General features: G+C 37.6%; 1 protein-coding gene across 5 annotated transcripts in view; it reads right to left on the minus strand.

Moving 5' to 3' along the window:
- Positions 1-14,095, minus strand: part of map7b (microtubule-associated protein 7b) — a 31,239-nt gene that overhangs the window by 16,719 nt on the left and 425 nt on the right. For 4 of the 5 annotated variants that reach the window (XM_063015815.1, XM_063015818.1, XM_063015816.1 and 1 more), the window contains exon 1: positions 7,912-8,048. The exons of the other annotated variant lie outside the window; for it this stretch is intronic. In XM_063015815.1, the coding sequence (XP_062871885.1) occupies positions 7,912-8,029 (118 nt within the window). In that variant the 5' untranslated portion in view covers positions 8,030-8,048. Of the gene's footprint in view, positions 1-7,911; positions 8,049-14,095 lie in introns of those variants that run through there. 5 annotated transcript variants of the gene reach the window in all.

The raw sequence follows: 14,095 nt of genomic DNA on the forward strand, positions 1-14,095 counted from the left end.
TAAATAATATAAGTTATTAAACATGCAGCACTCTTTCCCTAAATAAGTGTGTAAACATTATGTGAATGCATAAATGTCATCTGGCACATGCGTGGGTGAGAGTGGGTTTGTTAGCAGTCAGCAGTCTGAACTCTCACTCTGTACCGTGTCTCTGAGATTAAATCAACCATCAGCTTTTGAAAATGAACTTAAATAAATATTTTAAACTGATTGTATAAATTAAACACAGCCTTATTTGTCAGTATAATTGTCAGTAACCTGTTAATCAATAACATCACTAATATATACACAACCTAAATTGTGGAACAGTCAGTAAAATGTAAATGAAAACATAAAGCAATGATTTGTAAACTTGAGCTACTATGCAAAGTGCCACGTATCAACATTTAGAAACAGTGCTGACTTCTCTGGGTTCAAGCTCATCTGAAATGATCACAACTGGTGTCCTCAGTTCCCAAAAGATTACAGAACGTTGTTAAAAAGAAAAGTGAAACAACGTTAAGTCAACAGCAACTGATCTGGTGATCATCCAACTGCAGAGATCATGGTAATTTTATAGACAGCTTAATTCTGTCTGAAAGCATTGCTGGCTGAAAGCATTCATTATACAAACTTTCTAACAGTGGTTACCAAAACCACAATGCTGCAAAAAGCGATTATTTCTTACTGTAGATGTCTCAAACAAATAAGTGCCAGCAACACTTTAACATTACATGCAAGCATTTAGATCCATTTAGACGTCTGATCCCTTTTCACCTCTACAAACAGGCTACATCTGTTATGTTATGTTTTGGTCACACTTGCTGTTTGTGAATATTTGGATTGAGAATCTGAGAAGCAGATTAAAATGAACACTGCCTGCCCCATATTCCCCTTTTCCTTAAATGTCTAAAGCCTCTTTGGGGACACTCATGTTCCAGATATGTGCAAGACTCATTTACTCACTAATACAAGCTCTGTCTATACCTGTCCCATTTATAATCATCAGTTACCAACTCCTAAGAAACGTAGCAAAATAAAAAGTCTCCTAATGGATATGTCTAAGAAGTTCAGTGTCTATGAGGAATTGAATAAAAAACAAAGAGCTCATTAACACTTCACTGCAATTTCTAAATTGTTTGCTGCCGAGAGAGTAAATGAATTATTATATAATATACAGAGGGACTGTGTGTACTTTATCTTTCACATGCTGCAGCTCTTCCTGATGCTGCGATCATGAGCTAACAGGAAATGAAGCTGCACTTTTATAATCAGAGCAGAAATCACTGGTCAATATGGTGCATCAGTACATACACTGTCATAAAGAAAACCCCCATTTAGACCAGTTACTTTAGCTCATTTGTAGGTATAAACAAAGTAAGGAGTGAGAAAGACAGAAAATGTGTCACTTGACTTAAACTCACATTCTCAAAATACCATTAGGAATCAAAATACTTCCATTTATTTGGCATACTACTGGTTAAAAGTAGGGATGCAAATGTTATTTTCTTTTAATCAATAACCAACAAGCTTATAGTGTTCCATAACAGCTTAATAAAATCAAGACAGTAATATACAGCAGTAAAACAAACAAACACAATAAGCAAAACCAGCTCAACATTCAGAATGTATCAAACAGATCATTACAACTAAACTAATACTATTGTTAAACATTGTGCAAAATTAAGGGACACAAATGTTATAAGACTGACACAATTTTGCCAAATTCATCAAACCAATAGTGGACGAGTAAACGACAATCTTAGAAATGAATAGAGATGATACTTTTGCCAACAGTATTAATCAGTTACCAGTTAACTGTCAAACACTGACATCACTAGTCTTCAACTTTACACATGAGAGAGCATTTTTTCATGTCTTCAAATTCAAGCAGCAAACAGGTAAAATGTGACACGGTCGGCATTGATGTTTTTTCTCTAAAATGGTGAATAAACAGAGATTAAGAAGCTACAATCCAACAGCATCATTTGTAAGCTTGTTAACCTTAACAAAATGTAGTCTTGTGCTGAAATGCTAAACGTCTGATAGCGTAGTGCATTAGGACGGCTATTCCTGGTGCAGACTATCTGGGTTAAGGAGGATTTAACAGAACATCCACCGTGCTGGCACTCTCATTGCCTGCCAACAGCTCTCAGTATGAAGCCATTACACCCTGCCATAAAGATATTTAAAAAAATTTCCCAAATAAAGACAAACATGAACTTTTAAAACTTTTGTATAAGAGTACAATCAGTACTCAATACTATATGTGCTGTATATTAAATATGCTTCGACCCGTGTACATAGACCTGTGATTCATGCAGTGTGCCATTCAAACCATATTTTGCTATTAAATTGTTTGTTTGTTTATTAGGATTGTAAAGTCATGTTTTACACACTTTGGGTACATTTATGACAGAATTTGACAGTCATGTCATGGACAATTTTGTATCTCCAATTCACCTCACTCGCATGTCTTTGGACTGTGGGAGGAAATCGGAGCTCCCAGAGGAAACCCACACAGACATGGGGAGAACATGCAAACTCCACACAGAAAGGACCCGGACCGCCCCAAAATGCAGACAGTTTTTCATGTGCAGATGGGTGTAAGTCTCGGTAACGCAGAGGTCAGACGGCAAACCAGACAGGGGTCAAAGGTCAAACAGGATGGACTAATTCTTGTTTATGTAAAAGATTACTACTCGTTACATAACACTCTCAAAACTGAATTGGGGAGAGGGTACATGGGCACACATACAATATCAAGATCACAGCTACATTCTGAATAAATGACATGAGTGTTAAGATGTGTTGGTCCTCTGGGCACTGTGCTTCTCCAAATACTTGCTTCAATCACACTGCTTAATCACACAGTTAAATGATGTAATGAAACACAAAATCTGTCCAAGTCTATTTAGTTCAAAACTAATTAAGTACCTTTCAGACGTCAACAATTATGGCTGAAGTTTGGGGAAATGTAAATTTCTATTTATTTCTAGTTGAATTATCACTTTAAACCTTTTATTAGAGAAAAACCTAGAGTAGAGATTTTTTTATGGGTGTATAGCCGACTAAACTGTGACGCATGATCAATCCTCCCCCATCTTTAATCCTGCTAAGCTTTATACATTTCACATGCCTTCAAATTTCTCCTGACAGAAAAATACCATGAAGAAACACAGACACACATGAATAAATTCCATACCTCCTGTCTTTTTAAGGCTTTACAAACACAGCATTGCATTTACCTGATAAGTTTAGCTAGTCACGATCATTTGTGATTGATTTAATTATATTTCAGTGTTTTGAGAATAGAATACCTTTATTTGTCATATATACATATACAGAAGTACAGTACAATAAAATGCTTTTCTGTGTATCCCAGCTTGTTTGGAAGCCAGGGTTTCAGCCATTGTACGGCGCCCCTGGAGCAGAGAGGGTTAACCCAACAGTGCTGGGATTCAGAATATATTAAGAAAAAATAATCTGTCCTGCAGAACAAATATAAGGTCTATTATCAATGATTATTCTGTAGAATTGTGTAATTATGGCATAATTTTTCCAGTTAAAGTCGTTAAACTATAAACTATTTGTAATATTGTTTTGCTTTAGTCTTTTCAGCCCAATACTCTTCAATTCAGTTATTTTTAATAATCAGTTCAACCTGGTCAGGGGAGTGTTGATCTGAGGGCAGCATTTTAACACAAGGCACCACACAAACTCAGATGCACATAAACACGATCAGCATTTATTGTTAAACTGATTCAGGTCGTTGGACTCAACTGTCACGTACACTGCCTGATTTCAAAGTATAGTATATTATACAGTATATAACAACATATCAGATTAAATTAAAACATTGTTTATTGTGTGGTATATGTACAAAGCTGATTTTATTTAAGCAAGTGTATTAATCTTTATATATTGTGCTGCTAAAGGGCTGTTTTGTGTGTACATTTATTATTATAATATGAACATATTAATCAAAACTGTAGATCACAACTGTGTCACAACTAAGCTTCAGCTTAAATGTAATCATTGTGATTGACTAACAAACACCACATATGCTCACAAAAAAAACATGACGAAGAGAAAAGCACAATCAGTAAGTCGTAACTGTACATAAAGGTGGACTACAATCACGAGTTTTAAATATGAAAGCATTCATTCAGTAGCTCATGCCTGGTTAATATGAAAACCAGGTAATAAATCTGGTAAGACCATTTTCCTCACACTTCCAGTGGTCAAAGGTACAACACTACTTGTGATACAGTATTTATGCTTTATCCTTCAACATTAAGCTGTTAAACAGTCAAACCTCTTACCTTCAGCCTTACTCATGGGGCCGGAATATTCCTAATATTTAGGTTTAATTCCTGAACACACTTCTTAAAGCAAAACAAAACAAAACAAAAACAAAAACAAAACAAAAACAAAACAAAAACAAAACAAAAAACACCTCAAGATCTTGAGTTCCAGTTTCTGGAAACAATTTCTCATAGTTTCTGGAACTGACTTTAAATTAAGTTATCCAGAATTAAAAAGCATCAGGTAACGACTAAAATTACAGTCACTAATTTGAGTTCGGTCACTAATAGTACATAAAACATCCTGAGAGCAATACGGTGGCTCTTTACCCACCCCCAGTGACTGACGGGGACGGGGGACGGAGCATAGGATTAGGAGTTAATACACCACTGTGTATGTGTGAAATGTGTGTGTGTGCATTTGTGTGTGTGTGTGTGTGTTTGTGTGTTTTTTAATAATCAATGTTAGACCATCTAACTTAGAGATTAATGTACAGTGGTCCAAATAGCAACAAAGTCTGTGTGCGTGCATTTATGCGTGTACAGAAGCAGGAGGGCTGTGAGTCCAGAGCTAAGCACTTTAGTGACGGCTAATGCTAAGCTGAGACAGAGTCCGAGATGAAGCTTGCCAAATCACAAGGGACAAAACCCAAAGCTCGATTTTGACAAACACTGTAAATCGCAAGCTGTGAAAAGTCCACACAACCAAGTCTGCTTTCTCACATAACTGCTGAGTCGATGATAATATTAAAACTAATTAACATTTGTAAATAATGATTAATGATTAACCAATAACTAAAAGTCCTTGTTTAATTCATAAAAATGAAATGTTAATGAAAGTCATTTAAATTTATTTCCATTGATGAGCAGTGCTTACCTTCTCCCACAACATACATGGCATGTAGAGAACCGGTGTTGTGCTGAAATCTGACTCAGCAAAAAAATTAACAACCTCTGTGCATGAAGGCCGAGGCTGAAAACCAATACAGAGAGCCTGTGACCTTCCATCTCTCAATCGGCACTGCATTATAACTGACATACTTCTGTAATTTATTACATTATGTGGGCCTCAAGAATACTTCAGACAACCCTTATACTATAGCACAGTTTGTCGCTGCAGCTACAAACGCAGGATAAGATCCTACTATGCAAACTAAAAGACATTTATCAAGATCCAGATGTGCTACCACCATCATTAATGCCAATGGGTACATATGCATTCTGGAGTAACAAATGTTATTTAGACATCTTTTTAGGAACGTTCTTGCTGCACATTCTGCATGTTACAACAACCTGGCTTCATCGTAAGGTTCAGTGGTATTTTGAGATGATCAGATCAGAGCTAATATGATGAGTTAAGTGATAAGTACCTTAAGTAATCTAGAAACAATCACAAATATGCAAATAATTATCCCGATGCACATTTACTCCCACATATTTAAACTGATAATGAAAGCAAATTATGATCTTTTTTTTTTTTTTTCATAAGGTGACAACAGACATTACTCCACCCAACCAGTTTGTCTGCCACTATCAAGCCTGAATGGTCATTTAACCTCACCTACTACCATTACTACAGCTATCCTCCTCCCTTGGGTCATGTGACATGATACCTTCCCGTTCAACCTGTCAGCCATTATTATTTGGAGGCACACAGCAACACCCAGAAGCCAAATAAAACCAAGCTCTCCACACAGGAACAGAACAGGTAACCAGGACAAATTTCCCTACGAGATGTATGAAGTGAAAATGTTTAGCTAGAAGCTTTAAAACCTCATACAGAGCCTGAATGAGTGTGAACAATGAATCTCATCTCATAGTTTTGGATAAAAGCACAACAAACCCTCAGGCACTGCCACAGTTGTGCACGCACACACACGCACGCGCACACGCACGCACACGCACGCACGCGCACACACACACCAAAACAAGCAAAACATTACAAACATGCTGAATAAAGATCTAAAGGCATTTTTTGGGGAAAAAAAAGATCTGCACATTCACTGACAGTCATGCATCCTTTAGGGTGTGGTAGATTAGTACCTAACTGGTTACATAGGAAAATCTAACAACCATTACAATGTCTATTACAATAGTTTCCATTCCTTCATTGTGCAAAACACAAAAGTATATATAACAGCGTGTTTAAGTTTATATATATTACTAATAACAAGTCAAGAGATTAACTGATAAATCAATTATAATATAAACTGCTGACTTGGTATTAGAACAACTATTACTGTTGTTAGAGCCAGAATGTTTGTTTGTTTATTAGGATTTTAACTTCATGTTTTACACTTTGGTTACATTCATGACAGGAACGGTAGTTACTCATTACACAAGATTTATCAGTTCACAAGGTTATATCGAACACAGTCATGGAAAATTTAGTGTCTCCAATTCACCTCAATTGCACGTCTTTGGACTGTGGGAGGAAACCAGAGCTCCCGCAGGAAACCCATGCAGACACGGGGAGAACATGCAAACTCCACACAGAAAGGACTCGGACCGCCCACCTGGGGATCGAACCCAGGACCTTCTTGCTGTGAGGCGACAGTGCTACCCACTTAGCCACCGTGCCGCCAGAAAGTACAGGTAGGCTTTTCCTTTTAGACCAAATGCCCCTTTCTGTAGGAAAGGGGAGTGCAGAGTTTTTTGACTAGGTACCAAGCCAACTGTTGTTTACATATTCATATTAAAACAGAACCGCCATTGGGAGGCACACTTGTCAATTTGCTCTAAGTGCTGGTTTAACCCAAACCAGATTAAAAGATTTTAAATAGAAGGTTGTGTCAGGTAAGGCATCAAGCATTACAAAAGCTTATGCCAAACCGGGTATGCAGAGCAGAATTTACCACTGCGGTGACCCTTAATATATATAGAAGCAACATATATATACAACAATGAAAAACACAGAACCATATTGCATTTTTGGGTAATAATCCTTAAAACACAGAACTTTCCCTTTTGATGAAGTTTCTGGATTGCCGGATTTTCTTTTTTCATTTAAGGTACAAAGTAAAATTTACTGTCCCAAATCCTTAATGTTCTGGGTTAGTTGAAGTTTAAAGCTAGACTACATGGGCAAAAGTATAAAACACCTGAGAGTGTTTTGGTCATAACAGTTTGGCTCTTTTCAAAGTCACAAAGTTCTTTATGCCTGATCATTTCTGCATCATTCAACATGGTACTATGAGTAACAACCATCAACCCAAGATTTAATATATGCCTGACCATCACATGCACAAAACAGTTATTGCCATAAATATTTTAGGGGCTGGTCCTAATGTTTTGGCTAATCAGTGAATATCACCTATACACATTTGAACAAAGAGTACAGAAAAATTGTATCAACACTGATTATTTAAAAGATTTACTTTTAACTATGGGTTGCTAATATCCAGTTTAGTTAGCTCATTGTTATACATGTGTTGAAACTTAATTCTGTAGAAAAGTAGATCACTATGACCTAGGTTGTTAATCACTGGCCTGTAGCCTGAAGGATATTTCATTTCATCATTCTCTCTCTACTGACTTTCTAATTTCCAAAAAGCCATCTCTTTATCCCAGTAGTTTTATTTAATCTAAACACTGCATCACTTTGTGACTCCACCTTCTTGCTCACCTCTTTTCCTTCGTTTCTTGCGGCGACACCGCTGCTCTTCATCCTCCTCAGTGATGGTAGAGAGGTGGGTGATGGCTGGCCTGCTGCCCCCCTTCCTTAGCCTGGGGGGCACCGGCATCCTCTCCACCTCTTCAGGGTGTTCTTCGTATTTTTACTTGTCTGTACCTCCCTTCCTCCCTTTCTCTCTCTCTCTCTCTTGTCCTGCGCTTACTCACGCTAATGCTAACTGCTAGCACTCAGGCAGCAGCCTGCTTATTTGATCTGAGTGTGCTCAGAGAGAAAGATGAAGAGAGCAAGAGTGTGAGAAAGGAAGAGAGAGATGAGATAATAGAACTAGAAGTGACCAGATAGAGAAAGAAACTGAAAGTGATGGAAAGAAAATGATAAAGATACAGAAAAAGAAAAAAAAAGATATACAAGAAGAAAAATGCTGGCTGAAAGAAAGAAGCTTCAGTGCCAAGTTTGAACAGGCTCCAGTTTCAGTATTTGATCCATAGAGATGCTGCTACTGTCCCAAGGTCTGCACTGCTCGTCCTCTTTCCATCTTGCTCTCTCTCTATCTCTCATGTACACACACACACTCTCTCTCACGCACACATCTCTTTATTTCCTACTGAAATATTCAGTGTGGAGGAAAGTAATGCAAGTCGACCCGGCCACCTAATGACCACTAGTACAACAATGCATGACTTAAGGCAGACTGATATACTACAAATATACAGCAGCTATAAAAAATACACCAGATTAAAATTCTAATTTTGCTGAATGTTTTAACAAGCCTGACAAGCCTATAGCAAATACCAAACATCTTAATCTTTATTTTACAAGGCTGTAGGCATGGTTAAATGAAACACAGCATAACATTTGGCCAAAATGTTAGTAAGGTTACACATTTCCATAAACAAAAAAGCCATGACCGGAAATAATTTAGCAATCGGAATGCATATTTTAAACCAAGATGATAAGTTCCATTCCAAGTGTTGTTTTCCCAAGAAACTGACTAAACAGACATATTTAATTATACAGATTTGTATTTTTAAGCTGTTCCCAAAAATACAGAGCTGGTAAAATCAATCAAAATCAAAAGTTGCATTTAAAAATGTAAATACACGGGTCAAAAATAGGTAGAAAAAAAATTATAATCTTGTTCATTACTTGTGAATGATTATTACTTCATGGCTGGTATCCCTGTTGTGCCTACATTACAAGCAAGAAGTCCAGAAAAATCTCAAAAACATTATAAGAGATGTTAATAATCAAACAACCACTGGGTAAAGTAGTAGTAGTACTAAATCTAAACAATTGCACATGCCACATTTACTGCTTTCCATGTTAAGTTCATTAAATACACACACGAAAATTTGCAACAAATGTAAACAGTAAACTTGCAGATCTTGTGTTTACTTCTTTTCACTTGAAAATTAACAGAATACGTAATTTGGCCAAGGAAAGCAAAACGTCTGCATATAATTGTACCTCTAAAATATGCTGCATTGCCATAACCATTTCCCAGCAACCATATGCAGTGTGAGCAGGTCCACAAGGGCAATAATGTTCACTTCAACTGCACACAGGAGCTGGTCATCACTCCTGAGACCAATCACCATTCACCATTATTCTGTTCAAATTTGCATGCATCTATGCCCACACACACACACCCACGCGAGCACACGCACACACAATTATGCTACAGGACAGCTGCTCTGTGGTTATACTCGTAAACCCAACCTATAAACCCTAAGAGATTTGAGCAGTACGTGTCCTTCAGCTTTTTCCAACCATCAGAACTATTAAACATAATTGTGCATGTTGCAGAAATCAATGTTCATATCTCAGCAGTGTTTTTGGCTAGGTGGCATTTACACAGCAATGATTGGCTTATGACAACACTGTCTCATATGCTTGATGTGTCTAAGCTGTGAGGAAGAGAGAGAAAAAAACAATCTAAGCCCGGCTAAATTTTGCTAAAACCTGCATAAAGTCTGCATAAAGCATGTGGGAAAATGTGCTATGGTCTTTTTTGCACATAAACAACACTGTACATCATCAAAAGAACACCATACCCACAGTAAAGCAGGAACCGGGGCTTTAGTGGAGGGAATGAAAGGCAGTTGGGAGAACAAAGTTACTGGCAGAGGAGACTTTCCATTAACTGGGATGACTGTAACCCTATGGTTGTTGAGTGACATTCGAGTGAGTTGTTAAAGTGTCAAAAAGAATAGCAAACAGCTAGAAAAAAACTAGAAAAAAGCCCCTTATCAATGAGAAGCAAAGAAAAATCACTCAGAGGTTTGCCAAAGACTGTAAGGATTGTTTTGTTTGTTTATTAGGATTTAAACGTCATGTTTTTTTTCTTTTGGTTACATTCATGACAGGAACGGTAGTTCACAAGAATTCTCATTGAATTCTCATTCATTACACAAGAATAATCAGTTCACAAGGTTATATCGAACACAGTCATGAACAATTTTGTATCTCCAATTCACCTCATTTGCATGTCTTTGGAATGTGGGAGGAAACCCACGCGGACACGGGGAGAACAGGCAAACTCCACACAGAAAGGACCCGGACCGCCCCACCTGGGGATCGAACCCAGGACCATCTTGCTGTGAGGCGACAGTGCTACCCACTTAGCCACCGTGCCGCCCGACTATAAGGATTGAAATGTAGAAGGTTGTCCTCTCTAATGAATCCAATTTTTAGCGTTCCACAACACTTTGTCGTCCAACAGTTAGATGTTAACTTGAAGAGGCCTGCAAGCCACATTGTCTTGCAATCACTGCAAGGTTTGGTGGAGGATCTGTGCTGATTCCAGCAAAAGCATGTTTGTCTTAGTGAAGCAAACATGAATCAAGCCATGTACAGTATTATTCTGAAAGAACACTGAGAAAAGTTCTTTTCAGCAGGACAATGCTCCATGCAACACAGTCAGGTCAATCAAAGTGCTCTAGTCAATCAGATCCTCCCATAACAAGAAATAACTGCTGCAGGCCAGTACACTGCACAATGCAAACACTTCGATTAATAGATGATTAAACTATAAAGGCTGTTTCCAGTGTGTGTACAATACTGTTCCCCATAAATAAACAACTTATTCTTATGTCTGCTGTTTGAGTAAATATGGATTGTTTGGCAGTAAATCGGTACATGAGAGTACACAATTCAGCAGCTCAGTATCACCACTGGGATTTTTTTTTTTTCTGGCTGAAATACTATACAGAATTCTAAACACACCCAGGTAAAGATACACACACAGTTCAAATTCAACTAGAGCGGAAGGGAAGACTTGAGTAATCTTGATCTTTGCCCTAAGAACAAGTAAAACTTTACTGCCACAGCTATGCAGATGCAAAAGAGAAAACCAGGGTTTTCACCACCATTTTAAATTTTAGACTGGCCACTCAAGTGTTTTTTTCACCCAAAAAACCCCCTGATTTTTAAAATATATAACTACTGTTTTATACTTTGTTTCTGTCTACAAAAACCTCGAACTCTGCTTCCCAAGGCACAACCACCTAGATGTAAAAAAACCCCATGAAAACATTTATCTGACAAATAAGGGAGTATAATCGATTTACAATATGGTAACCACCACCCCTGTTTGACTGCTCAGGGTAAAACACAGTATCTGTACAATACTGAACAGAATTAAATGCCATAAAACCCTACAGCAGTAGTGCAATAGTCAACATATTTGTTTAGGTAAATTACAAGTTATTTTTAGACTCATACATCTAGATAAGTGCCTCTTAATCATTTTGCATTTCAAAATACATTTTCTTCTATATTAAAACACAGAATGTTGTATAAAATTAAATTTTAGAAGACATTTAAAGGTGGTAAGAGAAATTATCCTCCTTTTCTTACATTTTGTATATTGAGTGAGCCCTCCTGTTTGATCCCCCATCCTGTATTACCCCCACTCCCTGTCTCCTACACACCTAATCGTGTCTCCTCGCATCTTTTGTTATCCTGTATCCTGACCCCCTCCATTGTGCACTATAAAACCAACACCCTTTTATTACACTAGCCCAACCTTTGTTAACCTCCTCCTCCTCTCCCTAATTCCTCCCCTCACTTCGAGTGTAGAAAAGGCTCCCCAAAACTATGTCTAGTTAGATTTTTTGTCGGTCTTCCAAGCTGTGCCCATACATCTATCTGTATGTGTCAATAAACGACTCTACTCCTGAAGACTGGCGGTCTCCTGGCTCCTGAATGTTGCTGAATTTCTAACAGTGGGCAATCGAGCTGCATTTTGAACACATTTACATTTACAGCATTTAGCAGACGCTTTTATCCAAAGCGACTTACACAATGAGCAATTGAGGGTTAAGGGCCTTGCTCAGGGACCCAACAGTGGCAACTTGGTGGTGGTGGGGCTTGAACCGGCAACCTTCTGTTTACTAGTCCAGTACCTTAACCACTGAGCTATCACTGGCCCCACACACCAACAGAATCTCTTTGGATAATTCTAAATAGCATTTCATTATAAAATTGCTTCTGTAAAACTGTATTATATCTTCTCTGATTACTTTAGCCTTAGGTTAACTTTATGCAAGTTTAGGTAGGTAAAAAACAAATATGGCTAATGACATAACTTTTTTTTTACTTATTTTACTCAATATATACACGACAATATGTTGTTTCACCACTATGACTATAAATAAAGCATTAAAACTTGTGTTATGTAAACAAGACAGTGTTAGTGTTGATTCAGACAACAATCGCTTATGGGTTTAATAAGCAGTAAGCTTGTGCTTTTTATGTGAGCTGTAACTATTTCCTGCCTGATTAAAGGCCTATTTCATGTCATAATATATATTTACCCAGCAATATCCTATAAATCCAAAAAACTCCTATAAATAAAGCATTGACACAGAACATTATTTAAGCCTATAATCATTACAGTTTATTCAGATCACAATAAGATGAGGGTTTGATCACTGGACTTGTGCTTTAATTTAATTTGGAGTTTGTTCTATTTTGTGTCTAATTTGAAAGTCAATGCCATTTCAGTAGCAAATCTTTTAAATCATGCAGGGTTCAAATACCCTCCTGGCCTACCAAATACAAGAAACATGGCATTACATGAACCTAGCCAATGCTTAGCTAAATAGGACTGTTGTGTCAGGAAGGGCATCCGGTGTAAAAACTGTGCCAAATTAAATATGCGGATAAATGACCCACTGTAGCAACACCTAACGACAGCAGCCAAAAGCAATAGTTATTCATATATAAAGCCCTACATAAGTTACGGCTTTGAAAACTGGGTCCCGTGTAATATGCAATTTGCTGTGAAATTCGCAATTTAACATTTTTCATTCACGGAGCATTCAAGTGCGTTACCAGTTAATTTGCACTATGAGAAGTCCTAGCAATACTACAGCAATTAATTTAGCAATCAGTTAGTCATAATGTCCATGGTGTCGAAATCTAAAGCAGCTAAAAACACGACTCAGGTAACTGAGTTTGGAAAACACCTGACCAAAGTGGATGCAGAGTAGTCAAAAATGGAAGAGAATTTTCGAACATGAAGCCTCGCACCGTCACTGGATGTTCTAGGTTTACATTCAACTGTTAAGGTAGGCTGTTAATTCAGTGGGGTCCTATTTATAAGATGGGATTTGGGTAAAGCCCTTTCCAGCTCCTGCATAAATACAGTGTGGAGAAACTGCAGTGACCAGCACAGAGCCCTGGATTCAACGGCATTGACACACCATTAGGGGAGAAATGCTCTTTTCTCAAAACGTGCACAAATATACACAGACACACTCCAAAAACATGCGGAAAGCCTTTCCAGAAGAGTTAGGGCAGTTATAAATGCTAGGATTAATGCTTATGGTTCTGAAATGGGATGACCAACAAGCTCATGGTTGGGTGTCCAGATACTTTTGACCATGTAGTGTCTCATAACAATATTTCGTTATACTAAGCTACAATAAGCTATTATAAACAAACACAAATGCATAAATTACTTGAAGTAATCAGTGTCAGGGTTTTTTAGACGATTTTGAGATACATTTGTGCTTTATTTGAATATGAGCTGTAAGAGCAGGTGCACTGAGTCACTTGTGGAGGAGCCACAAACACCTTGACATTGTAAATACTACTGTCAGCTCTTGAAATGCACTTTACTACGTTAAAAATCAACTAAATTTTCACAATTATTACTGCCAGGTTGTGT

This window comes from Trichomycterus rosablanca, chromosome 19, assembly GCF_030014385.1.
Source record: "Trichomycterus rosablanca isolate fTriRos1 chromosome 19, fTriRos1.hap1, whole genome shotgun sequence".
Taxonomy (NCBI): domain Eukaryota; kingdom Metazoa; phylum Chordata; class Actinopteri; order Siluriformes; family Trichomycteridae; genus Trichomycterus; species Trichomycterus rosablanca.